We start from the raw sequence: 27,400 nt of genomic DNA, 5'->3' as shown, positions 1-27,400 counted from the left end.
TTTCTGAATAATACTGGGGTCCTGTAAATGTACTTATGCACTATTTCAGACTGGATACCAGTTGTAGGGTTTATGGTTCACTCTTAATACAGAAAATGATTCAGCCACTGAAAAGAATGAATGAGCTATTAGGAAATAGAAGTAAGTAGCAGAGATGTTTGTAATGAGAGCTCATATTAGTGACTTCAGGATGATGGTGTGAACAGGATGAGACTACGGGAGAATAGGAAGGAGTTTGTTAAAGTGAATTGCTTGGGTAACAGTGTGAGTGGGAGTAGGTTATTGAAATGTGTTGGAAAGACGAAGAGAAAAGGAAGAAAGCACTTGATCTAAGGCTTTGCTATACGTAAGATGGTTTAAAGTTGGTTGGTTTAAAGTTGGAATACTGCTGGAATCCCATGGGAGGAAAAAGGGTGTCATGCTTCCTCCACCCAGAGAGACACCAGAGAAACACAAATTTATAGCTGTGGCTGGAAAGTACACTAGGGAGGCAGGGAGCAGCAAGTGGCTTGGTTCTAGCCTTTTCAGTCTCCTGCCCAAGCGCTCTGGTTTCTTCCATTCCCACCCCATCAGGTAACTGAGAGTTTGGGTGGAGAAACAGAATTTTTTGGGCTTAGGGGTCTAACACTAACTGAAATTCACCAGTAACTTTCCAAATTGAAAATGACAGTACAGCTCACCCAGGTTTCTGGGAAAATTAAATACAGTGGCAGAATTTAGAAAAAAAATATATTTGTGTCCTTTTCAGTGCCATAGTTTTTCTTCTATAAATGCAGTTAGTAGGTCATCCCTCTAACTTTTATAATCTGATACATATGGGCTTTAAACTTGAACATTTGTGACTGCTTCGTAAGCAGCCTCAGTATGTACTGTGTTATTACGCACACTCTGTATGTTCATACAACTCTAATACAGAGCAGGAGGTGTAGGCAGATAAGAGTTCAAGGTTATCCTTTGAGATAGAGTTGGTTCAAGTCCAGACTGGGATACAAGAGATTCTGTCTCAAACAACAACAACAACAACAACAACAACAACAAACTTACTAAAGTTGTAATGACTGTGGAAATGAATAAGAATCAACTCGAGGCTTTGAGGAAGGTGGCCTTTAGTGACAGAGGCATTTTGCATAGGAGAAAATATTCCAGGTTGATGAAAACCTTATACAAAAGGGTGCCCTCCTTGGCCATTTTGAATTTATATTTCATGATTTCCTCAAAGTTTCCATTCTGAGGATATTAGACAAGGATATTGATGAAGAGGTCCTAGGGACATAAGCCAGTGCTAGAGTATTTGCCCAGTGTACACAAAGTGCTGGGCTCAAGCTTGAGAACTGGAAAAGACCAGTTTGCAAGGAGTTTAGTATGGGTTCAGTAAGTTAGATCAAATACACTTAACGATTACCATAAGTGGCCTGCATTGATTGACAGGACCATAGAAATAGTTGTTTCACGAGGTTAGCATGCGACGTTTGTCTGGTGTGTAATTTTTATACTGCTTATAAACACACTTTTTTGTAAACGTGGTGTAACAGTAAACAGAAGCATGTGTAAGGGAATATCATTTATTTCTAGTTGTAAGACGTTTCCACAGTCAGAGGGTTTACCTAATACGTTATTGGTGTCTATCCTATTCTTTGAGTTCAGGGGTACATTTTGTTCTGACCCTTGAGATCTTCCAAGTTACATGTCTGTTTGTTTATGGAGGGAACCAGAGTTTGGATGTCAGTCTCTGTCCTGGAAAATCAGAGTCTCAGTACAGACTAAGCGTACGGTTGCATCCGTGGCCTGATTCTGATGCTTCCTCTGCACTGTTTTGAAATTGCAACTCTCCAATCTGACTTCCAGTATGTGATATCTGACCCAGGGCCTGAGACAGTCAGATAATGCATTGTTCAGATTATTATCACTCCAGCCCTGTGGTCAGGAGGTAGCAGAGAAGTAGATTGTACTCAGAAAGACCAAAAGAGAAAGAAAAAAAATACATACAAGAAACCAAGTTGGCACAAATTCATTCCCTGTAGTAGATGTGTTTTCTACAAATTGTCACATGGAGAATATTCCAGAAATGGAGAAACTGGACAATCATAAAAATGCTTTTACCCTTCATGTGAATGGTAGTTTGAGCTAAAGATGATAGTGCATAAATATTTCCAGTCTTAGTTCCTGGTAGTCACATCAAAAAAAAAATGAAGTAAAGTAAAATAATAAAACATCACATATTTAGTGACTTTGATAATAGAATTTTATTATCTTACAGCTCTAAAATTGAGATGTCCAAAACAGGAGACCCATACTAAAATAACATCATCAGCAGGCTGACTTCCCCAGCTCAATGAGAGCCTTCTCCAACTGAGTAGAGGTCACCCTTCCTCCCCACAGGACCCTCCTGCTCTGTGCCATCTACCACAGCTACAGGTTCTGAAGAGGAGTGTACAGATATTTGGGGAGGGTTTTTCTGTCTACTGCGTGTGATAGTTTCATATCCACTGATTGAACAGATTAGGTTTTGATCTCATTTCTACAGTCCAATCTCGGAATGACAATCCTGTGTCACAGACTTAGCATGGAAGAAATCCAGAGATTTAGTGAAAATGTACTATCTCACAGGCTCTAGAAAGACAAAGCCCTTCTTGGCAGGTGAGTGGTCTTTCCTGAGAGAACAACTCAGTCAGGCAGTAGCAAGGCTGCTTCATCCAGCTGACATTTCATTTTTCAGGAGAGGCCTCGTCAGGCTTCATTCAACAGGGGAAGGATTAAAATCGAAATGTCCAATGGATCAAATGACATTTTCAGGAAGGTTCAGAACAATGACTCGCTTCTGAAAAGAATCTGCCTCTTCATTTGAATAATAGGTAGAGCTGTACACTTAAGCAAACAGACTTTGATAGTGGGAAACAGTCTAAAAATAGATCCACTGTGAACCCCTACAGTACTCAGTGACTTATTTGCTATAAATAATGCTTTAATCGTGTATTTTCTGATAAGAAAAGAATTGTAATTCATCAATAGTTTGAATTTATAATGCCCTCTTAAATACAGTCAATTAAAAGGGCCTGTTGCAACATGAATTACACTGCTTGTAAGATTAAAAACAGTATTCAACTATACTGCTCTAACATGAAAAGGTAATTTTCATAACAGTAAAATATTGTAGACAAATAGTTCACACTATTTTTTTCACTAAAGACATAAATAGCATTATAGTTTGACAAATCTATGTTTTACTATGTATTTGAAGTCTTAATCTGTGAGGAATGAAAACATTTTACACTCAGATCTAATGTTAGCATAAGAGCATACATCCCTGTATCTGTCGGTTGTATGGCTTTTCTTTGGTTTTAGAATAGTAAGGAAGAACACGGATGTAACAAATTTAGATCTGGGGCTTTTAAGTTCAGACCAATTCCCAAACTGCTAGGATGTATTTCCTTTTTCGCTATATTTATCTTGAAATTTTCTCATCAAGTTTAGAGAAAGCCAAGTTTATTGGAATGACAATTCCTTGTCAGAGAAGGCTTCTTCACTGCTTCATATTCTGCCCCTCCAAGACTGTTATGCTCTCCTTTCTGCAAAGGAACTCATTACTGAGGTGGTAGGGGACTCGTTTGAAAGGCAACATGAGTCACAAAGATATCAAGCCAGTGGTTTCCTTGAGGACATTCATATATTTCTTGTGTTAGAAAGAAATCTTTCCTTGGGCACAGTGATATCACTCCAGAGAAACCAATTACTTTCCAAATATCTGCAGTACTATTTTTGACATATCTAACTATGTCATGTAAGAAAACACACTGCAGCTCTCTGGTCCATAATTTTATCTTACATTAACTACATCTCTTATACTATGAACAGGAAAATGAATTTGAAATTAATTACTAACAATAAAGACAGGCTCCTTTTTTTGGTTGCACAGGTTATCCGAATCTTGTCATTTTCATTCCATTGCAGCTATAATTAGCACGACTTCTCGTGGTTTATCTTAAACATCCAAAACAGCAGGGGACATTTTTGAACAATCTATAATATTCTTCTTGAATCTTGATAAAAGAGAAAAAAGAAAGTTGTATTATCAAGGCAGTCACATACCATTATTTTTAAGTCACAATGAATGACCATATCTGATTTACTGAAGTCTATTGCTGTTTGAATGCAGGGATATTCTCAAGGGCGTATAAGCTACATAGCTTCCATTATGGTATATCATATTATACTGGTCTAGTAATAAGGATTTTTTGCAAGGCATATTCAGATATGAGCTGGCATTTTAAAATGAAAATTACTTGAATCATTACTGTGTATTTGAAATGGACTTCATTCAGGCAATAAAAGGTGAAAGTCACACAACTTCAAGACAACAATTCTTCTCCCTGTTTGATAACATGCTACGTACATATACATTAGTTTTGACTAATAATTTAAAATACTTACCTTTCTAGATAAAACACATAGGAATAAGAAAATGAACATCCCTTGGAAAGCATTGCTGACTGTGAAGAGGTAGGCTGTCACAACGGATGCATGCACTACGTGAAGAACCCCAAAGATCCAGGTGGTACCCAGAAGGAAGAGGAGGGCCAGGGCTCCTCTGGCGCAAGACCTGGAGTGCATTTGAAGAGTTTCGGTTAAAACTCATAAAAGTTCATGTAATCCTCAGTTACCACACATATCCTACACATCTCCCAGTTAAAGATGAGAAGAGTATTTTATGATCAGAGAAGTCAATGACTTAGATGCTCATACTTTGTTTGTGGTTTGATGCTATAGCCTTTAGGGTAAATACGTTCCTATTCAACCTAGATTGTGCTTCAAAAATTTCAACAATTCAAAAATTATTAAAATGTGTATTTTTTGACGGAAATATTATTAATCTTCAAGTATTTTAAAGTGGTAACTGTAGTGTGCAGGCTTTGATTCCACATCTACTGTGACAGTTGACCGTGAAGAGCATCCTGTTTTTACTTGCATCAACTGGTGTTTGTCACATCTAAAGTTGCTTCTGGTATACTTTTATGTTCAATAATGATGAAATGTAGAATATCAAACTAGACTTTTGTTATTGTTGTTGCTTTTGCAAGGTAGTAATCTCAAGAAATAAATTCATGTCAGAATACTAATATCATAATATTTAAAGGAACTGTGCATACATATGTTAAGGCACCCATATTCTCAAACAGCTATCAGTGACTTTGGGTAAAACAATATTAAATCTTTTTCACAAGGGATATGGTCTTGAAAATGATGCAAGTGACATTTTATTTTCAATGGAGTCCTTACTGTAGGTGTGTTAGCAATGCACCTCAGAAAATGTGCCATTTTGAACATTATTGAAGTCAGGACATGACAAGAAACTCAGACAATTGAGGACTGAAAAAAGATAATCACTAAAACACTTGCTAAATCACAACTCCAAATCTTCCTCAGAAGTGTCAGACCTGCAGGATGCAGAGTGTTCATAAGCAGCACAAACAGCAGTTTCTTCACACACCCCTACCTCACTAGCTCCTTAAAAAAGCATTTTTAAGGTCTTACTAGATAGGCCTTAGAGAGAGAGAGAGAGTTAAAGGAAAGATTCTAGCAACATGTAAACTCTGAATTAGAAGATTTGCTAAGTTTTGAGAAATGTCTGACAAAAGATAGTTCATTAAGATATATTTTTTGGCGTAAAAATTATCTTTTTTTTTCCTTTCAAATGGGAGTATATTTAAAAAGATGGATTCACTTACTATTTAATCTGTAATGTTTATAAATTTATTAAATGTACTAAATGCTTTTTTGTAATGCACATCTTTAAATATTGTGAAAAACTAATTCTTAAGCAAACAGACAAATAAACAAACCACCACAGTTCCGAAATGATCAGTTGTTTAAGTGATTAACGGACTGGGAATATTGCTGAGTTGATGAGCAGTTGCCTGGTATAAGGATAACCTGTGTTCCTGTATAACCCCAGAGCCACAAGACAATGAAAAGAAAGAAAGAAAAAAAGGAAGGAAGTGAAAATGAAAGAAGGAAGGAGGGAAAGAAGAGGAAGGAAATAAGAAGGGAAGGAAAGAAGGGAGGAAGAAATAAGGAAGAAAGGAAGGAAGAAAAAAGAAAAAAGAAGAAAGAAATGAAGAAGAATGGAAGGAAGGAGAAAGAAAGGAAGGAAGGAGGAAAAACATTTTGCTAAAACATTTAAGTCAACTTCAACAACACATACCTTATGTTCTCATAGCAACTGACTTCTGGTTTCAGTCCAGCAGTGTGGCGGAAAACTTTGTATATGATAACTCCAAAAGCCAAGAGATTAACCTGGGGAGATATCCCAAATGTTAAAAATGAGGTCTTTTTCATAGTGTGTTCTGATTTGCCTAAAATTAATAAACAAGTAGTAAAGAAGTAATCGAAATCCCAAGGACTCATGTGACACACATATCTGTGTATGTGTACACATATATGAAGTCTTAGAGAAGTAAATTGCATGGTTGATTTTGACAGTGTCAGGGACGTTGTTACAGCACATTGTAAGTGGTTTACCTGTGACTTTGAGATGAGCAGCAAGTTCCACAGATGTTATAACTATATCAGCAGAATGACCAATATCATCCATTGACACAGCACACATGTTAAGATGAATTTGACTTATGAAACTTACAAGCATGTGAGAAAGCAAAGTTTTGTTCACTATTTCTTTGAAAAGAAGTGTGGGAGATAGCTCTCACAACACTGTGGAAATTTATCTGGGAAGAGTTTATAATAAATTAGCAATTAGTGAAGCCACACTATTCACTACTAGAAAAAGTCTTTGATGTCTTTCATTTGTTTAAGGTAGTTCATCTAGTCATCTTGTCCTGCTATTATACTGAGGTTTATTTTCCTCAATTTTATTTTCAAAAGCTTTTGAAATACCAATCAATAAAAAAAAGTTGCTCCAAAAATTTATTTTCTTGTTAGACTTATTTTTTTTAATTTGTATTTTATAGTTGCTAAGTACAACACTCAGTCTGTTGTCTCTTACTGACACAAGACTGTGAAAGTGCATTTGCTTTTTTTTATTCCCCCTGTGGTTAAAAAATGTGTTTATTTTATGTTTGTATGCAAGTGTGGAAATGCACCACATGCGTGCAATACCTGTGGAGGTCAGAAGAGGACGTCAGATCTCAGAACTGCAGTTGACAGTGGGTTGTTAGTTACCATGTGAGTGCTCAAAAATGAACCAGGATCTTCTGAAAGAGCAACTAGTGTTCTTAACCACTGAGCAACCTCCCCAGTCCCATTTTCCTGTCTTCTTAAAATCTTGCAAGTCAGACATGCACTATTCAAATGATAAATGCAATTCATCCTAATATAAATATGTAAATAACAAAATATTGACTATTATGTATGTGATGGATGCATTAATATTTTATTGTATATCTATTAATCTAAACAAAAATTTCAAGATACAATTTTAAATGATAGAACTACATACAACATCATAATTTTAGGTGGTTCTTATATTAATGATAATGTATAAATGATATAATGTATAAATGATAATATTTTAATTTATGAGCTTGGAGTTAGAGTAGGCTTTCCCTCATTCTAAGGAGGTGATTTCTTTATGTATCATTTTTTTTTAGCATAGATTAATTTAAATTTTATTGAAAACATTTTCTGTTAAAGTGATTAATGGGATGATCACATTGCTTTTCCCTTTTTTATTCAATATTTCATTTATTTACATTTCAGATGCCATCTCCCTTCTCCATTCCCCCCACCCATTAACCCCTATCCCATCCCTCCTCCTCCTTTTTTGCCTTTCTACTGTTTAAATTACATGCAACTATTAAGGTCAGTTCTAGGTTGAGGAACTAGCAATACAATAGATGCAAATAGTCCAGGAACAAGGAAGACAATAAGCCCAGATAATCAAAGAACATGCACAGCAATAAACAGAGTTCTGTGATCACTCCTGTGATCACTATTTCTAAGGGCTTATCAGGATGATCAAAATATCTGAGCCTAGTTCCCTGCCTAGAACAAAGTCAGTTTCATAACTGAAGCCTACTTCTTTGTTCTAGCTTAAGATTTAGATTTCTGCCTATAATTACTTCTTTGTTTTAGCCTAAGATTTAGATTCCTGCCTGAAATTTCTTCTTTGTTCCAGCCAAACGTCAGATTCCTGCCTGCAGTCCATTTCCTTGTCCTTGGCCTATGTCAGATTCCTTCCAAGCAGCCCATTTCCTTGTCCTTGGCCAATGTCAGATTGATGCCAGGCAGCCCCAAAAGCTCTCCACATCTCCCCCTTTTTATTTCATAAACCAGACTGAGCCTGTCTTAGGTCATTCTGACAAGAAAGCCTTCCTTACCCATCATGAAATAATCATTATCAAAAGCAATGAATGTACTTCTGTCTTAGGTTGGTAAGGCTCTGTGCAGAATCTTACTATCATTTCTGGTGCTGCAGATGGAACTCAGGACCTTGCACACACTAGAAGACTGTTCTACCACTGAGCTATATCTCTTATATACTAAGAAGCTTTGTGAACATTCTCAGAATTACGTTGAATAATTCCTATTAAAACAAACATAAAGAGATAAGTGAGAGAATTTCATATTGCCTCTTACACACTGAACGTTCTTTGAGATGAAATCTTAAAGGACTAGGTTTCTAGTCATTTTTTTCTGTTTCCAACTGTTTTTGCTTCTAATTATATGATTAATTAATTCCAATCACAGTAATGCTTCCATTCAAAGACTTTAGCAATTGTAGAGGCAAGATAAAGTATGTTTAAATTGACTTAGTTGACAGTTTCACCCTATTTGGATGTTTAAATAATGAACTAAAATGTCAATTTAATAATGTTTAATAAATACAATTTAATAATTATAAAAAGAATGTGCAACATTTTCTACCTTTAAAAATATAGTTTTGAATAAACTTAGAAAACACTATGATTAATGTTAGAAATACATGCATATATATTTTCAAGTAATAAAAATGTTTCAGAATTGGTTGACATAAATGATGTATGCCACAATTACTTTGAAATATCTTTCAGATCATTTAATGATGTTTTTAGAGCAAACTTTTGTTATCCACAAAGATAGACCTATTAAGATGAGGTAAATGATTAAGAATCTGTTCTAGATCCATTCATTTTCCCTACACTAATGGATTATTCAAAGTATTGGCTAAAGTTTCTTTGACTCCTGTTCCCTGTAAACCTGATTTTCAGAGCTCAGAAGCAAACACACACACTCAGCATGTGCCCTTTCTATTCAAATACTGAATTAGGGAGGAGAAAAACAGACATTTTCTTTAGGAAAATATGGTATTGAAAAATATACTTTTTTTTCTGTAAAAAGGGTAAAATGTTAAAAGGAAGGAGAAAAAAGAGGAAGAGGAGGAAGAATAGGGAGAGAGAGAGAGAGAGAGAGAGAGAGAGAGAGAGAGAGAGAGAGAGAACACAACCAAAAGCACATGGTGTCAAACACACAGGAGGTAAATTCCTACATGATAAGCTCACGTTTCTTCAAATGTAAAGGCATAGTAAACATTTAGAAGCTAATTAAAAGTATCATGAACACCTCAAATACATTATTTTTACACACCAAAAGCACAGCTATCTGGGTATTAAATTTCGATCATTTCAGGAATTTCCTCAAGAGTCTGACCTGTCCAGCATTAGACACCAGTGCAATCTAGGTACATACATATTGGTGAATAAACCCAACAGAATCTTTTGTTGTCATGGATTCTATTAGAAGAAAAGAAAGTAAATAAATAACCCTAGGATGTTTATCCACCCGCAAACTGTCTGTAAGTCACAGATGGGACTGTTAGGAGAGGCAAAATGGTGCAGGTTAGTGTCAGGCACCATTCTTTCTGTGGCTCCTAGAAGTCAGTGATTAGAGTTCAGAAGAGAATTAAGGAGAAGGAGGACAGATGATTTCATCATGAGATACAGGCGGCTGTGCTGGGAGCACACTGCTGTCCCCTGAGCTGTATGGGCGAAACAGAAAGGGACAACTTCTCTTTTTTTGCAAAGTATTTTAATTTGTTTTGAGCCAGTGTCACACTCTGTAGAATAGGGCAGCCTTTAATTCATTACTCTAATGTCTCAGGTTCTCAAATACTGCATTGTCACATTTCTGGCTTTGCAAACATTTAACACCTATTTTTTAAAAAAATACTTCTCCCAAGTAATATCTATTCCAGAAAGTTAAAATGATTTTTAAAAATTATTAATTCTAGTCAGAGTAATGGTGTTTTAAAATAACTTGGATTTTTCTTCATTTTTTCAAATGTACTATTTCCAAGTTATGTTGGATCATATGGTACAGCAGCATAAACCCAGTGGTAAAGCCCACATTTACATCTTTGTATTACTTGTATAACATTTTGCCCATAAATATATAAAGTCTTTAAACAGCTTTGTGTAGATTCATAAACCATACATAAGAAATCAATATTATCCAAAGGCATCTAAAGCATATGACTTTATGTACTTAGGGACGGAAATGAAGTTTAAATGCTCCAGTTTATGTGGAATGGGAAAATATTTTAAAGACTAGATTGTGAATCAGTGTAAAAGATCTGTGGTAAGGTAACAAAGATTAGCTCATAACAAGTCTATATAAAATTAATTTTTTCTGATAATAAAGAAACCCTTTGTGCTTAACCATAGGTAAGGACCTTGAGATCAGATGCTAAGTAAACAGTTGTAGTTTGAATTAGATAGTTGGCACTACATTGTCAATGTTATAATTTTGTGGTGGTAACCATATGGTTTTTAAGGAACTGAGAGCGTGGGTAATTTTTAAATAAGTTCATGCTAAGTATAGTGAATAATTTCATTTCCTCATTAGCATTTACCTGAAGTCAAGGAGCAGGTAAGCTCTGGCAAAGCATGTGTGAAAAGCTGGCTTTCTTTCTTTTTTTTTTTTTTTTTTTTTTTGTCAGTTGTGATCCCTTTGTCATTTGTACCTAAACGTTAGTTTCACAAATGCACAAGGGCTAGCTAAGGACTTACAAATGGGAATTCACTGTTGACTTTGCCTTAAATTTTAGATTAGTTCTAGGCTGTCATTCCAGAATCTAGCATACTGCTTTAGAAATGATCGAACCACAAATCCTAGATGACACTAAGGTCTGTTGCTGTGTGTTGGAATTCAGAAGAGAATAAAAACAACTGTGAGGGAACCCAATGCCATGGAAAATTAACACTGAAGAGCCTATTGGTTGAGATTTAACTTCCACTGCTCCACATAAGTGGTATTTATCCACACGCTGATCTTTTTTTTTTTGTCAGTGTTTCAATGCTTGAAACATGCACTCTGCTTAATAATCTATTTCAAAAACTCTTTAAGCAGTCTTTTTACTCTTTAAGATTTTTTTCCTAAAAGGAAATTTTAATGAGTGAGCAGGCAAGACAGCCAGAGATAACTAGGAAGCATCTAGACCTTCAGATACCTTCAACCAAAGGGCTTCACATCTGAAGTTCAAAACTCAGCATCTCAATCAGTCATTTTTTTTCTTTCTTAGTCTTTTCTCAATAATTGATGAAGCCATCTATATGCTGATGTCAGTTCTGACCGAAAGGAATGTGGAAATTTCCTTCTAGGTACTTTCAGACTCACACTTTAATTTTTCATTATATCAAACAAAATCATGTTCATTTAAGATTGTGTCATGATTGCAACGTACATGTCTTTTTGAATACTTTTAGTACATTTAAATTAACTGGCACCAGACAAACCCCAAACCTGCTATGAGCAAACACCAGGTTTCTGTTCTCCCAGGGAGTGTCCATACAAAGCTTTCAGTTCTTTTCAAACCTTAGACCACCTTCTGAATAATAGAGGAGTTCAATTTCAGAAAAAAGAATATGTTCCATTATCTATGAACCAAATTAAAATCAAAGGGTTATAGCCTTGTCTTCTGTTTGCTTTTATGTTTATTGTTTTTCCCAGTTAGAATAGTCTCTGCAAAAGCCTCAGTTAAATTGTAAATTATACACCCTATTAGAAAAACTGGGGTATGTGGTTAGCAAAATGTTTCCTCCCAAATTTCCATCCTGTAGTTGTGGAATCTATGACTATGGCACATAAACACACATAAAATAACATTTGAGGTAGAATCAAGGCTATATACTCTTAGATGAAGAAATGACTGTGAATAATGACATGAGACCCAGTCTAATCCCGTGGTCCTTGAAGACAGACACGGTCTAGCAGAAGAGAAAGCAGGAAAGATGAAACCTAAGGAAAGAAATGGAGGCAGAGATGCTGGCTTTGAAGTCAAACTGACTTGTGTGAGTGCCTCTGTGAAGCCTCTACAAGCAGAGGGTGTTTGGAGGAGTACTTTAAATAGCCACAAAGGATCTGGGGCTTAAGTCCTGAAATCACATGGAACTGAGTTTGGTCAACCCCATAGGAAGAACAACAGTATCAATTAACAGGACCTCTCAAAGCTTCCAGGGACTAAACCACTAACCAAAGAGTATACATGGGATGGTCCATGGCTTCCACTATATACGTAGCAGAGGACCGCCTCATCTGGCATCAGTGGGAGGGGAGGTGTTTGGTCCTGTGAAGGCTTGATGCCCCAGAGAAGGGAGATGCTAGAGGGGTGATGTAGGAGTGGGTAGATTTGTGGGGCATCCCCCTCTTAGAGACAAAGAGAAGGGGGATGAGGTGGGGGATACGTGGAGGGGAGACTGGGAAGGGGGAAGACATTTGAAATGTAAATAAATAAAATGAATAGTAAAAAAACCATGAATACCATGGAAACAAGCTCTTCTCTGTAACCTCTAGGTAGGGTTGATCCCTGACTTCATGACCAAGAGACCCTGAGAACAGAGGCAGCTGATCAATGCTCTACACAGACTTCGGTGTGCCTGTGAGACATGTTTGCATTTTGCAAGGTTACAAACTTGGTCATTTTTGTTGCACTAGTGAGAAAGGAGAGAAAGACATGTGGAAATGTTCTGCAAATGGGGTATTCTTACTCCACTCAAAAATCCAACTCTGTTTTGAATAGGAGTATTTGTCTTCACTAACACATGTGTCATTTGTATGTGAAAGATATATATCTCTATATCTATCTATCTATCTATCTATCTATCTATCTATCTATCTATCTATCATCTATCTATCTATCTATCTATCTATCATCTATCTATCTATCTATCTATCATCTATCATCTATCTATCTATCTATCATCTATCTATCTATCATCTATCTATCTATCATCTATCTATCATCTATCTATCTATCGATTTATCATCTATCTATCTATCATCTATCTATCTATCTATCATCTATCTATCTATCATCTATCTATCTATCATCTATCTATCTATCTATCTATCCATCATCTATCTATCTATGTGGGTGTGTGTACATACATTATATATATGCAGTTAACATATATAATGAAAGATCCTTATCATTGATGATTATTGATTATATTTAAGTAAAAATTGACAGTGATATGATATACAATCATTTATTATTAACTCATGTTTAGCTCCATATATTTAATGGATATCTAATCATATAAGGTTTTCCTTGCTTACTATTTGTGGATTCTGCTCCCCCGTTTTCTTAAAATGGCTAAGATTAATTATGCTAAGATGACTTCCTTTGCATGGTCACTCATGCAACTTGTTCTTTCCAGTTTCTTCTTCTTCGTACTACTTTCATCCCCAGAATTGCCAGATGTGCTAAATATAAATGATACCAGCTGATTAAAATCTCAGAAACGTAATGCATATTTTGTGTAAGTGTGATCTATACAATTTTGGGACGCAAACAGCCTGTTGTTGATTAATATTAAGTTAGTTTGACGTGGTTTATTCTGTATGCTAACCTTGATTTTACAAGGTTTTAGATTCACACACTAATTCCTGCATCACTGAGGACAGAATACCTTAGAGGAAACCCTGAGCCTATCACTTTCTCTGCAGAGGCCAATTTCTAACAGTGTAAGAAGAGTCAAAATATGAGGGGGTAAATTTTTGTGTTCTGTTGTAGAAGCTCAACATGTATACGTTCAAAGACTGCCCTATGCTTCAAAAATTGGAAGTAGTAAGATAATATAAGGGATTGGGTGTAGGAAACAGTGCACATAGCTTTCGGCAGCATGCAAATGTCTCATGGTACATGGGAACGTTATTCCAGGAGGCAAGGAATTGGACTGATAAACTCCTTTGTTAAAGATTCATAATTAGGAGCTGGACTTGTGATTTAGTTGGTAGAGTGCTTGCCTAACACACACACACAATCCTGTGTTCCATAGCCAGTACCACAAAAACTGGGTGATGTGTACACTTGTAATATCAACACACGAGAAAGGGAGGCAGGAGGATCAGACATTGATGTCATCCTCAGCTACATAGTAAGGCCTGGGATACACGAGATCTTGTCTCTAAATAAAGTAATGGAAAGAAATAAAATCTGCCAATCTTAGGGGTAAAAGGGAATAAAAGTTTAGTGAAAGTTCACAGAGTTAATGACATCTCAGTATGCACTGCCTCTTTCTTAGCAATGTGAAGTCAACTGAATAACCTTTCTCCCACATAGGCCTAAACAACACCATGTGCTCCATCTGGTTTAACAATTGCCTGAGAACAGCTGCCTCAGGAATATCTACAGAGTTAAAGGATACTCCCGTGCTGAGATTCCAGGACTGGCCCTGGAGAAAGTAGATTACAGAGAAAAGGGAGCACAGTGTACAACTATATGATGAAATCAACTGTTGAATTTCAAACGTACTGAAACATCTGAATCAGTTTGAAAACATAATAGGTACATTCAAGAAAGTTCTAAACTTCTAAAGTTCTAAAGAAGATCACTATCAGACTACCCTGGGATAGTTACACTAGTCTTTTGAGATCTAGATGTTAGCAGACATCAGTGTTTTCTCACCAGGCATTGCCTTCTGGGAAATGTAGTTGGATGAATAGTTGATATAGGATAATGTATCATTTTTTTTACTAGTACTTATAAATGGCTGTAACACTGAGCTTTAAGAACTATGACAAAATTATTATTTAAGCACCAATATGCATTGAGTGAATATTATGTAATAAATACTGCCCATGACTAATTCTTATATTCTTCTATATTCTTATACTCATATTCTTCTAATATAATTACAGAATTATAACATACACTGTTACTAAATTTAGGACACCAGAATTACAAAAAGATTAAATGATTTACCTGAGACAATGACTACAAAGGATCAGAGGCAAAATTCATTCCTAATAGGTTACAGAGTTTATGCTATCAAAAATATTTTTTACGTAAAACTATCAAACTGCAGATGAAAACCAGCAAAGAGAAGCTAGTGATATTAAGACTTAAAGACATTAATAATGCAAGTATTTGTTATAGAACTGGCAAAGAGTCAGCTCTTTAGTAGTTTATGGTCATTCAAAGTGGTCAAAATCAATGGTGGAAACTTGCTCATGAAGACTAGGATTCAACTTGCTAAAGGCAAGTGTTATCTCAGTTTTCCAGAGGTCAAAGAATATGGTACTAGTCAACGAGAAGGCTCCAACCCATCATAATCTGAGTATCTTTTTCTTGTTCCATTGGTAGTCTTCAAAGTGTGTAGAAGAATTTTAACCTAGCAACAAGGCTACTCTGGCAAGGGATCATATCCAAAGATCTATGTCTGTGTGATCTGGCTGGAATACAGATATGCCATTAGTACATACATTTAAGGTAAAATTAGTTTGTAGAAGGAAGCAGCTATTTTTGAAATTACATCTGAGGGACAAAGTGACAAAATCAGAGAAAGAGTTGACAGAATGAATCACAGAATACACACAACTCCCATGAGAACAGGGAGCTAGTGTAGTACAGTGATGTTGAGTTTGTTCCTGAGTTCACGTGGTTCAGTGCAGGTCAGCAGAGGCAGATGAAGCCAGAGAATAAGGAGGCAGAAGATTAGAACAGATTGCCAGAGTTAGTTTGAGGCCAAGAGGTGCAATTCAGTGAGAAGCTGAAAGAAGCCAGATGGAATCAGTCAGCTTGGAGAAGAGTTTGAGCCAGAACAGCTGAATTGAATGAGCCACAGCCAGTGAGATTTCCAAAAGAATTAGAAAGGTTGAGCTTACTCACAGTAAGCCTCCAGGATGACATTCCACCAGGTGAATCAAAGTTACTTTTATAAAAAATGTCATGTGAAAAAAAATCTCAACATAGAATTTTAACACTGCAGCTAATATTTTCTAGGAATGATTAAGCTTTTGCATTCATGAGTGTCTCTGGTACCCTTACCTTTTCCGGGTCATATGGGAGCTATTCTGCATAGGTCTGTTCCTCAAAGTACCAGGATAACCCTCTGCTACTTTTCTCTCTGCAGCAACGTGTTATAAAGTATATAGATGATTGCCCAGGTCACATTATCTGGCTTTAACAAGTGACCTCAATAGCACAAGCAGTTGAATTTCAGTGTCTCCAAGGGCATTGTGATTACCCTTAACATCAGTAACAAATATATATAGGAGAAAATATCAAATGAACATTTTTCATACCTCCTAAGTAAGCTATGTTGTCAGGCAAGTTGCAGAAGTCCACACAAGCCAACAAGTATGATCTCCATAAAGATCTAATCGTTTTTGATACAATAAATTTAATCAGTATGAAGACAGTTTCTGAGATACATTTAGAGGCATTGCCCAGTTGTATTTAAGACTGCACAATATTAAGTTCAATACATGCTTTCTCTTATGTCAAATAAATGTCTAGAGGTCTCTTTACATGTGTCTTATTAATTAGTCATTTAAAAAGTCTGGGAGAAAAAAAGCTATTCTTCGTGAGATAGTAAGTTAACATAATATATGGAAAAAAATCTAGTGGCAAATATAGTGTATTCTTTCTATAAGTTTAAGTTATTGCAATCAATTCACTAAATGTCATTTCAAATGCAAAAAGATAGCACAAAGGGGTGAAGGCACAAAGGGTTATTGAACAGTCCTCTGCAATGAAGTCTGCCTACAAACACCTGAACATGGAAATTAAATTCATCTTTTTGAGGCTGGAGGTCAGGAACCTTCTAAATAGAATATCAGTTGGGGTACATTTCAGAGGCTTGTCTAGATATGCACAAATCTTGGTTCAATTCCCAGAATGAAATAATAGTATAACAGAGTGTACTTATCTATATAACTTAATTACTGTACATATAGTAAAATAAAGTTTTAACTTCAGATAATGAAATTCAAAGATCTTGATGTAATGTATATCAAATGTGTGAAATAATTTTCTTTCATGTTTAATTCTTTAATCTTTTCAAACATGTCTTATAATGCAATACTCTATATAATATAAGGCAATGTGCATAATCCAGTAAAATGTGCAGGGTTTTCAAGATGTGAGAATACATACATTAAGGTACATTCTTTACTGATGACTCAACTTCCAGATAGAGCACACGGCTCCTAGGGCAATACTGGAAGTCCAGTTCCAGTCCTGATATTAACTAGACAATTTTTGAACTCTCTTTGTTTTGCTTTCTTAATACATGAACATGAGTAGTGTTAATGTTTATCTTACATATTTTTGCCTGAATAAATCACACACTTAATGTTAGGTTCTTGGATTCATGTTCAATACATGAGTGTCCAACAGTGAATCAGCAATTGCTCTTGGTCTAGAATCCACGATCTATAAAAGCAAACTACTTTTATTTTTTTCTTCATTAATTCTCACAGTCAGGAATAATGACTTGTATCTCACAGGCCCAATATTCCTTTGCTATATGAATTTAAAAATTAAGTTTCTATAGTCAGTGACCTTAATCGCCTATATCAAGAAGCCACCAATTGACTACCCACTAACTGGACAAATGTATAAAATGACCATGGTATATCTCACATTCTGATGATTTTCCTAAAGAAGTTTCTCATTAACATTAAATTATTTGGAGATTGAAAGTAACAGTAGAAACAGAGACCAGGGACTTAAGTCATCAAAATGTAATGATTCTGAACTGTAGGGAAGTTGTGATGTCCTTGAAGACCATTTTCTGGAATTGATCACTAAACATCAGAGTAAAAGAAAACAGAAACAGATACATTGTAAATTAAAAGTAGACAATGACTGTGAGGGAAGGACTGAGGAAGAGAGAGGAAGGATGTGTGGAATGGCAGAACAGTACTTCATGGAGGTTATGGATAGACGAGGGCATCTTCACTTTGACACTTAGCAGGAGTGTTTGCCTATGGTGCATGCTCATTAGGACTAGGCCTGGATACAAGGGTAAGGCACAACTGAAAGCTTTGGAATAGAGTTGTCAGGGTCTTCCCTTGTAAGGATATTTCCCTCTCCCAATACTACCGATTTCCTATGTTAGTTAAATGAGGGCTCTCTTTCCTTTACTATGCCTAAAATTTTATTCTAACAATGATCATCTCTGTCAATAAGAGAATGACTTATAATTCATATCTTATAAGCATGTTTCCATTAGGAATATTTTATACCTGAAGGTTTTTGGTGTTTGAAAAGGTATTTTATCTTTTATAAATCAGAATAAAAAATTAGAAGGACAGAGAAGAGAATGAATAACTTGTAAACTGGGGAATAGAGTGGTCCCCTGTGGCTGTAAGTGAATGTCCATTTCTATAGCTTAAAGAAACCTGTAATTAGTCGTAGGCCATGGAAAATACTGAAATAGGAAGAAAGGTGAGGGAGAAAACCTGAGTGTGAAGGGCATTTACAATAGTAGTTCATGTTACTGTTTCAGAAGTGAGAAGCTATCCTTGCATACATACTTGCTGAATAAAGTGTGGCTGGAGGTTAGTAGAAGCCACAAGCAGCACATGACATACACTTGTATAGTTACTTGACTGCTCCTGAAACTTCAAGACTTTGCATAATTATTTAATTATGAAAAGAGATAATATTCAAAATCTTTGCAGAGTAAAAGATTTTTTCGTTACTTTTAATTATGTGTATGATTGAATACATAACAGTAGGCTCTCCTGATGACCCAAGATGTCAGATCCCCTGCAGTGGAGTTAAAAGTGCATGGTCACTATCTGACTGTTGTGCTGCAAACCAAACTCAGTGGGTTTAGAAGAGCAGCATCCACTCTTAACTACTGAACTGTTTCTCTAGCATTGCATCCCCAGAAAGTTAGGTTTTAATTTAAACGGTAAAATAGAAGTGATATAAAGTTATTCCCTAAATTATTTTGCTCTTCTTTAACTTCTAGAGGATATTCATAGTCTCACTATCCTCATCTATGTGCTGAGATGCAGGCACAGAAAGGACTCACTGAGTGCTCCCTTTATCAGTCATACTGCCTTTGAGACCTCTGTCACTGCTTGGCCAAAGCCTTCTTTTGTTCAGGTGAATTTAACATGGCCTATTATATGTCAAAAATCTCACCACAGATAGGATCCCTAGCCTGAGACAATAACCTTTCTTAAAGAAGAAAAGATATAAAATAAACCTGATAGGTGTTAGTGAGCGTTTCCCTGTTTTGTGCTTGATATCTCTTCTTCCCTTCCTCTGTGGGGAAGGGATGAGTACATTTGAACAAGTTCATCTTGGAGCACCACTCATTTATTTCCTTGACTGATGACCTGAGTGGTTCCTATGTGCTGGACCTTACGAACAGTGTAGGGCAGGAAAATCCATGATGTTCTCTTCTCACAGACCTTAACGTCATCCAAAAAAGATACATACTGACCAGTCATGAATCAGATAGTCATAAGAACTTACACATACTATATATGGGTCAAGGATTCCATAAGAATGAAATGTAGACTTCTATTTTTGAAAGCATTACCAAAATATATATTATGGACCAAGGAGTTAGACAAGACTTCCTTCAGGCAACGTTTGAATTGAAGTATACAAGATGAGTAGGACTGAGCTAGGAGAAAGACCAGAGGGGGTCGAGATGAAATGGTTCCATATAGAGAGAGGGAGAGAGTGAGAGCAAGAGAGAGGATACAGTAGAAGGTAAAGAGAAAGCCTGTAGCAGCCAGTGTGGTTAAACAGGTCCCTTACATATCATTATTGGCCTAGTATGTTGATCAGGGTTCTGTTCAGGTTAGCATTCAGTGAACATCTTATTAAGAGAGATCTGACGTAGTCTACTCCCGCCTTCTGCCATATCTTCTGGGCCACCCAGTGCAAGTCACATGTGCAGAGTGCATTCTTTTGCTCATGGTTAAACACGCATGGAAGGGCATGAGCAACACCCCACTTCCATTTCCTAATCCTATGCCCGTGCATGAGAGTTAACAGGTTCACTGAAACATACCTAGGCTCTGGTGGTTGAGTAGCAGAGACTAGCCATTGCCATTATGGTCAGCCACATAGGATTTACTACAAATAATTTTTTGTTTTGTATAAAAAGACCTAACTTAAATTTTTTTTGAACAGATCTGTTTTATAGATTTTCTACATAATAACACTATTTTGTAGTATTTTATAAGCCACTGTTACTCTCAAAAGCCTCCATGGTTTGAAGATAAATAAACTAACAGGACTACTCTTAGAATAAATCATGTGCAAGGTTATTGACTTGATCCCAGGAACAATATGAAGCCAAAAAAGATGGCAACAGAACACGGTAAGGCTGTCAGAGGGCATTGCTTAGTTATAGATGACGTGGGCAAGTGCCCTGAGTCACTCTCAGACAATGATCAGAATATGCACTTGCCTCTTGATTGAATTAAACAATTTTTAAAAATTCATCATGGACAAATTTTTAAGGGTTTTATGAGTTAGACTAAAGATAATATAAATGATTTGCTTTATTGTAATCAGTCCACTTATAGAAATTTATCTGCTTCTTAAATTATAAATAGTAGAATCCCTCTAGCATGTCTAAACAGATAAATCTAGATTATGGTACCAGAGTGCAAAAATCTTGTGAGATCTCATCTACCAAATGCCGTTCCTATTTTTATTTTCGTGTACTGCGGAAGCTTCTGTGAGGAACAACTGAGACATATTAAAAGGTTTTGTGAAGATTAAAAGATTATGCAAATATACAGCATGTACTATTTCTAGTGACTGTGTGGATCTACTAGCACCGTCAGGGCTTCTCTCCTCAGGACCACACTGTAGATCCCATACCGCAGAGGGATGCTCACAAGGGAACACTTGCAATCAGCATCTTTTTAGACACATCTTTAAAATTGAGTTTCAGAGACTTGAGGTGGTGTTTTAAAAAAAACTGTCTAATTTCTACAAGCTTATTCAAATCTTATAAAATTCTCTAGTGAGTCTCAAAAAGTTATCTTTAAAAGTATTTGCAGTAACAATACAACTCCGATGTATGAGAACATGTTGATAACCAGCAATATACTATTATATTGCTCTTCCACCTCAGAAAACATCCCCTCTACTTCATCTCTTTTAAAAAACATTCTAGCTACCTATCGTTCAAGAAGGTCAGAATAATATGAAAAAAAATGACGTTGTAGGCATTTAACTATTACTATATAGTTATATAGTGCAGAGAAGGGCTGGGATATCACAATGCTTTAAACTTAGGTTTCACTGGGAGGAGGAATGAAAAGCATTCTGGCATCAAATTAAAAATTTCAATGAAAATGGCAATCCACTCTTCATAAGAGTAAGATTCCAAACCAGAGGCATTTTCTAGGATAGCTTTAATGTGGTTCTCCAATGCACAGTGCCTATATCCTGACTGTGATTATTTCCTATATCTGTGCTTTTTGTACAAGAGTAAAACTAACCTTAATAGTACAGTCTAGACGAGAGTTAGTTCCTAGTGAAGAGAACTAGGGACTTGTCCCTCAGGGGACTCTTGACTCTAGATATATTTGAAAGTAGTATAGCTGCTGGAATCTAGAAAGAAGGACCTGCAGATGATGAGGAATTCCCACAATGCCTTGCACAGTGCTACAACAAAGGCTCTGCCCATTGTCATGAAACCTGTGTTATAGTAAAGAATAGAGTCTACCTATATGGGAGCCAAGACATTGTCTTCTCCCTTAAGAGTTAACGCAGTTTGACAGGTCAATCACCTGCCCAGGGGACTAGCTTAAGGTACACTGAAGAGAAACAAGGAATAACTCATCCTTTAACGAGATGATGTTCTTTTCCTTCCTAGAATTCCACTCCCCATACACAGTCCTTGAGCTTTAATAAGGTTCATCCCGGGCTGCTCACCTTCTGGTCTCTATCTCTTCTACCTGCCCTCTGTTCTCTCCCTGTGTCTCTCAGGCACTGGCCAAGAAACTACTATGCTTTCTCTGCTACTTTCTTGGTCTCTAAAGCTCCTCAACCTGTCATGTGGCTTGCCATACAGCTGGCCTCTATGTCACCTTAACTTAAATAGCATGGCTTCCCCTTCTCTTTCTCTTCTCCATTTCCTTCTCCTACCTTCCCCTCTTTTCTCTTCCCTTCCCTTCTCCTACCCTCTCCTCCCATTCTTTCCCTTCCCTTCCTTTTCCCTTCCCTTCTCTTCCCTTTCCCTTCCCTTTCTTTTCCCTTCCCTTCCCTTCTCCCTTCCCCTTCCCCTTCCCCTTCCCCTTCCCCTTCCCCTTCGCCCTCCCCTTTTCCCCTTCTCCCTTCCCCTTCCCCTTTTCCCCTTCTCCCCTCCCCTCCCCTCTCCTCCCCTAACCTTCCCCTCCCCTCCCTTTCCTTCACCTTCTCAATTCTATTCTTTTCCTCTAGGGAGCTGCTGAGATTTACAACTTGCTTGTTCTCCTGCTTTTCTTTTAAATGCTAATTAAGTTGTCCTTGAACTTCTGTTTTGAGTCCATTCTTAAATTTTTTAACAATGAAACTAAGAACCCCATGTGAAAACCCCAATTTCCATAGTATCATTTGATAAGCACAAAGGTACTCCTTGAAAGTTCCTGTAATACTTGGTTCATTGTAATAAATTAATTTCTTTTGACTTTATTTACTCTGAGAGCACCATTTTGACATTATAGCAGGTAATAATACCACATGTTGGCATAAATATTAGAAAAAAAGCTTTCTCATGTAATGTTGGTGTAACAAAGTGAATTCATATAATTTTTATGGGGTGATTATGTAAATTTTCAAGTCTGCACATACTTGAATTTCTTCCTCTAAGATGTGCTCCTTAAGACTGTCTTGATGGATACACAGCCACAGTGGGACCTGGATTCTTTATGCAGCAATGTTTTTAATAAGACAATGCTGGAAACAAATATTTATCCTTAGGGGAGTTTTTAAATACACACTCATAATAAGCAAAGATAGGAATGGTAAAAGTGTATGTTCTAATAAGGAAAGATGGATAAGATATATTGTAGGCTATAGATAACTCAAGGGTCATTTTTTGCATTTTTAATTGAGTACACACTTATACCATATATACACATACACACACACATATATATGTGTATGTATGTGTGTATAAATAGCATGGCTTTCCCCTTCTCTTTCTCTTTTCCATTTCCTTCTCCTTCCCTCCCCTCCCTTTTCTTCCCTTCCTCTTTCCTCCCTTCTCCTCCCATTCTTACACATACATACATACAAAGGGAATCCAGGATGACAATCCCCTCGCTAGAAAGAGATTTACAGTTATGAAGAGACAAGAATGTGTCAGTGAAGGGGTGACTACACCTGACAGGAACTGCTTAGATGTCCATATCCTTGATCTACTTGAGGTATAGAGAGTGAGCCCAAGTTCTGTCACAGGAGTAGTAGGTTACAAGAAGTGCAAACATAGGATGCAATTATACAATCTTATGATATCCATATGTCTCTCAATCTTGGACAGTTGTGAAATTCAAAATGTAATAACATTACAGAATATGTACACACACACACACACACACACACACAAAATGGTCACAAGTCCTCTATTATATGAATTATGTGAGGGACTCGTTTATAGTAGTTTTAACTGGTATCTATTTAACGGAAGCTAGGAGACTAAACACAGAAGGGGCTGCCAGAGGGGACAGCCACGGCACCTGAGTGGTGTGCTGGCTGGGTGAACGTTAATTTGGAAGAGTTGTAACAGTCCCACACTTTATTACAACAGTGTGATTTGAATCCTAATGAAAGGTCATAGCTTTAAAGAGCATCGGAGCTCTCCATTGGGCCCCTCCCTCAGAGCTCAGGGATCCCCGTGGACACCTCATAAGATGAGGAGGAAAGATAGTAATAGTCAGAGAGGATGAATGGCACCAGCAAAACCCACTGCATTCACTAAGCAGGGCTCATAGGGGCTCACAAACACTGAAGCAGCAAGCGTGGGGCCTGCACAGGTCTGCACCAGGCCCTCTGAATATATTTTATGGCTGTTAGCTTGGTGTTCTTGTGGGACTCCTATGGGAGCAGGTGTGTTTCCGACTTTTTTGTCTAGTCTTGAGACTCTTCCTTTTATTGGGTTGCCTTGTTCAGCCTCGATATGAGGACTTTTAATATATCTTATTTTATATTGTTTTGTTACATTTTGTTGTTGTCTTTTGGAAGCCTATTCTTTCCTGAAGAGAAAGTAATGGGAGTGGATCCTAGGGAAAAGGGAGGTGGGGGCAGCTGAGCAGAGTGGAGAGAGGGGAAACTGTAGTCAGATGTATGTGAGAAGAATCTATTTTCAATTAAGAAAATTCCTTATGTGGACACAGCTTAATTAGTATTTGTGGACTTAGCTTAATCCCATTGTTCAATAACTGAACATATATCTATGGGAACATTCAATTCCTATTTAAAAGTTATCTAAATTTTCATGAACTCCTTTTTATATTTGTTTACTTAAATCTAGCAGCTTGTGTAGGTTTTGTTAAAGGAGCTCAACATTAAAGATTAAAAATATTGAAAAAATATGGAAATTATATGCCGCTTGAAGCTCACTTTTGCAAAGACTTAGAAGTCTCTTTCCCACCCAGCTTATTTTCAAAAGTATAGTCGATCCTTTCATGGACAGTCACAGTCTTTAAATGTTTAAATGCTGTGATTCAAACATAGATTCAGTGGGGTCACCAGTTTCTCATTTCTGGACTCAAGATGCTTAATATTAATAAGATCCTATCCGAGGAAGGGCTTGTATATCGTTGATGGGGAATAGGTTGCTGTTTGGATATTTTAGCAGTTAACTCTTATCAGGGGAGATGAAATATTTGAAGCAGCATACCCAAGAAGAGCAAAAGCAACAGAGTTGTAATAATTCAGTTATTACTCATTTATATTGTGCCTCAAAGTTCTGATGTGAAGTCAGGGACACCCAGAGCATGCAAATTGACAGTGATATAAAAGATCTCAGAGCATCCTTATCCTCGGACAAGGCTTGTCCCTCACTGAAGGTCATGAACCATCACCACTAGCTATCCATTTAAATTTGTGACTTAACTTATATTTTGTCTTTTCTCTAGAAATTTAGTATTTATTTTTATTAAATTTCTGTTTTATTTTCTCTGTTTTTAGTTAACTATTTTTGGCAGAGCACACTGCAAACCACACACTAGATAAAAGCAGGCATATATATATATATATATGTATATGTATGTGTATATGTATATGTATATGTATATGGATATGGATATGGATATGGATATGGATATGGATATGGATATAGATATAGATATAGATATAGATAGATAGTATTTTGACATAATTAAATACTGTGACATATTCACTAACACTTCCAAAGCTAGGATCAGCACAAGCACACACATGTACATGCACCTAATTTGATCACACATATTCTAGTGCATATGATTTGGGGCTTCCTGTTTCAACATTTGTCTTTTTGTTTGACTTTTTAGCACATAAGGTAAGAATAAGAGTCATAAGATTTTCTTCCGAATCAATTGGGATTTTCCATTTTTAATTGCTGAAGAATGGATGCTTTATAATGTATGCTATTTACTACTGCAGAATTGAGCTTCTGACATTTAGTTCATTTAATTTTCGGGAGTTTAGGACGTAGAGGGATCAAACACCCAAAAAAAGACCACAGGACCTTTCTGTTGCCTCATGCATTACGATAGTTTTATTATTAAATCAATTAAATTCTAAATTGATTGCTGAGGAATCATTAGACATTATGTGTTCTGGGGTTGCTCACAATTATACACAGGCAGTTAACACACACAGAAGTGGAGTCAAAGAGGTACAACAGAGGATAGAATGCCAATTTTATGTAAACCACTTATCATTTTTAGGTCTCATTTTTAAATGCTCCAATGGAGTAAAAAAACCATAGGATATCTAAAAATATACAGAGTATTAAAGTACTACTATGCATGTCAAAGTAGCGTGTACTGAGTAATTTGTAATACTTATTAATACTAGAAATTTAGTAAGGGATAGAAGAGATCTAATCGTAGAGTAGAGAACTAGCTAGTAAGAAATAGGAGTCTAGACCAGGGTGATACCTATGTAAAACTTAATTCTTGAACTCATAAGAATAAGTCCACAGGGTGCCTGGTTTTCAGTGTTGTCTTTTCCCCTGCCCTTTACTCATTTTCAAAGAATTTCTACAAGCTCAAAGGGCTGCTTGATATCAACTCAAGTTCACAATTAAATCTTCTCCCTGGCCTGTTTCACAAAAATGCAGAATCTTCTCTTCTCTATTCCTTTCTATAAGCAGTGTCCTCCATCCTGGTCAGGGGTTGTTAAGAGATCATGGTGGTCTAGTCACCCCCACAAGTGTCAATATTTATCCCTCTGCTGTTTGTTTTATCTGCAGGTTAGCCAATCAAGGTTACACTATCTCAGTGTGCATAGTGTGTCAATCACTGTTACAATATCTCAGTGTGCATAGTGTGTCAATCACTGTTACAGTATCTGAGTGTGCATGGTGTCAATCACTGTTACAGTATCTGAGTGTGCATGGTGCTGCTACAGTATCTCAGTATGTATGGTGAGTTGATCACTGCTACAGTATCTCAGTATGCATGGTGTGTTGGTCACTATTGCAGTATCTCTCAGTGTGCATGGTGTGTTGATCACTGTTATGGTATCCCAGTACACAAGGTATGTTCATTACTCTCCTGTTATCTGCAGCTTAATTACATCCTTCAGCATGTTTTCCTACTAGGAGACAGATCTGGCTGCCTACTGGTAGAGGGAAACTTCATAACATCACTTTAATTTTGTCTTTTAATTACCCATTGTTTTTGGTTTATATGATGGTGTCAATGTAGATTTTGTATGTAGGCACTTAAAGTACTCCATCCCTATACTGATCCCTCCTACGTATCAGAGAGAAGCAACCATATTTATATCCAACCCTTCCTTTTAGTTGTTTGCAGCATCATTTGACCTGGGGAACCTGCAACCCCTTCCTCTTGCTTCACATTTTTCCTAGGATTTTCTTTCTCTCATTTTTCTTTTGTTTCCATTTCCTTTGTTCCTTTGCCTCCTTCCTTTGTTTATTCCTTTTTTCCCTTTTTCCCCCTTTTTATGATTTGAGAGAGGCTCTTCTACTCTAGCCTTGGCTGATCT

At 36.7% G+C, this 27,400-nt stretch overlaps 1 protein-coding gene across 2 annotated transcripts in view; it reads right to left on the bottom strand.

Annotated features, from left to right (window-relative positions):
• Nucleotides 1-2,224: 2,224 nt before the first annotated feature.
• Adgrl4 (adhesion G protein-coupled receptor L4) overlaps nucleotides 2,225-27,400 on the bottom strand; it is a 101,958-nt gene continuing 76,782 nt past the window's right edge. For both annotated transcript variants that reach the window (XM_028754299.1, XM_028754301.1), the window contains 3 exons: nucleotides 6,200-6,291; nucleotides 4,429-4,597; nucleotides 2,225-4,037 (listed from right to left, as the gene is read on the bottom strand). In XM_028754299.1, coding sequence (XP_028610132.1) covers nucleotides 3,975-4,037; nucleotides 4,429-4,597; nucleotides 6,200-6,291 — 324 coding nt within the window. In that variant the 3' untranslated portion in view covers nucleotides 2,225-3,974. The remainder of the gene's footprint in view (nucleotides 4,038-4,428; nucleotides 4,598-6,199; nucleotides 6,292-27,400) is intronic.

The sequence above is a fragment of the Grammomys surdaster genome, unplaced genomic scaffold, assembly GCF_004785775.1.
Source record: "Grammomys surdaster isolate TR1022 unplaced genomic scaffold, NIH_TR_1.0 125996, whole genome shotgun sequence".
Taxonomy (NCBI): domain Eukaryota; kingdom Metazoa; phylum Chordata; class Mammalia; order Rodentia; family Muridae; genus Grammomys; species Grammomys surdaster.
Note: the sequence above shows the minus strand (reverse complement) of the source record. Positions and strands in the feature narration are given on the sequence as shown.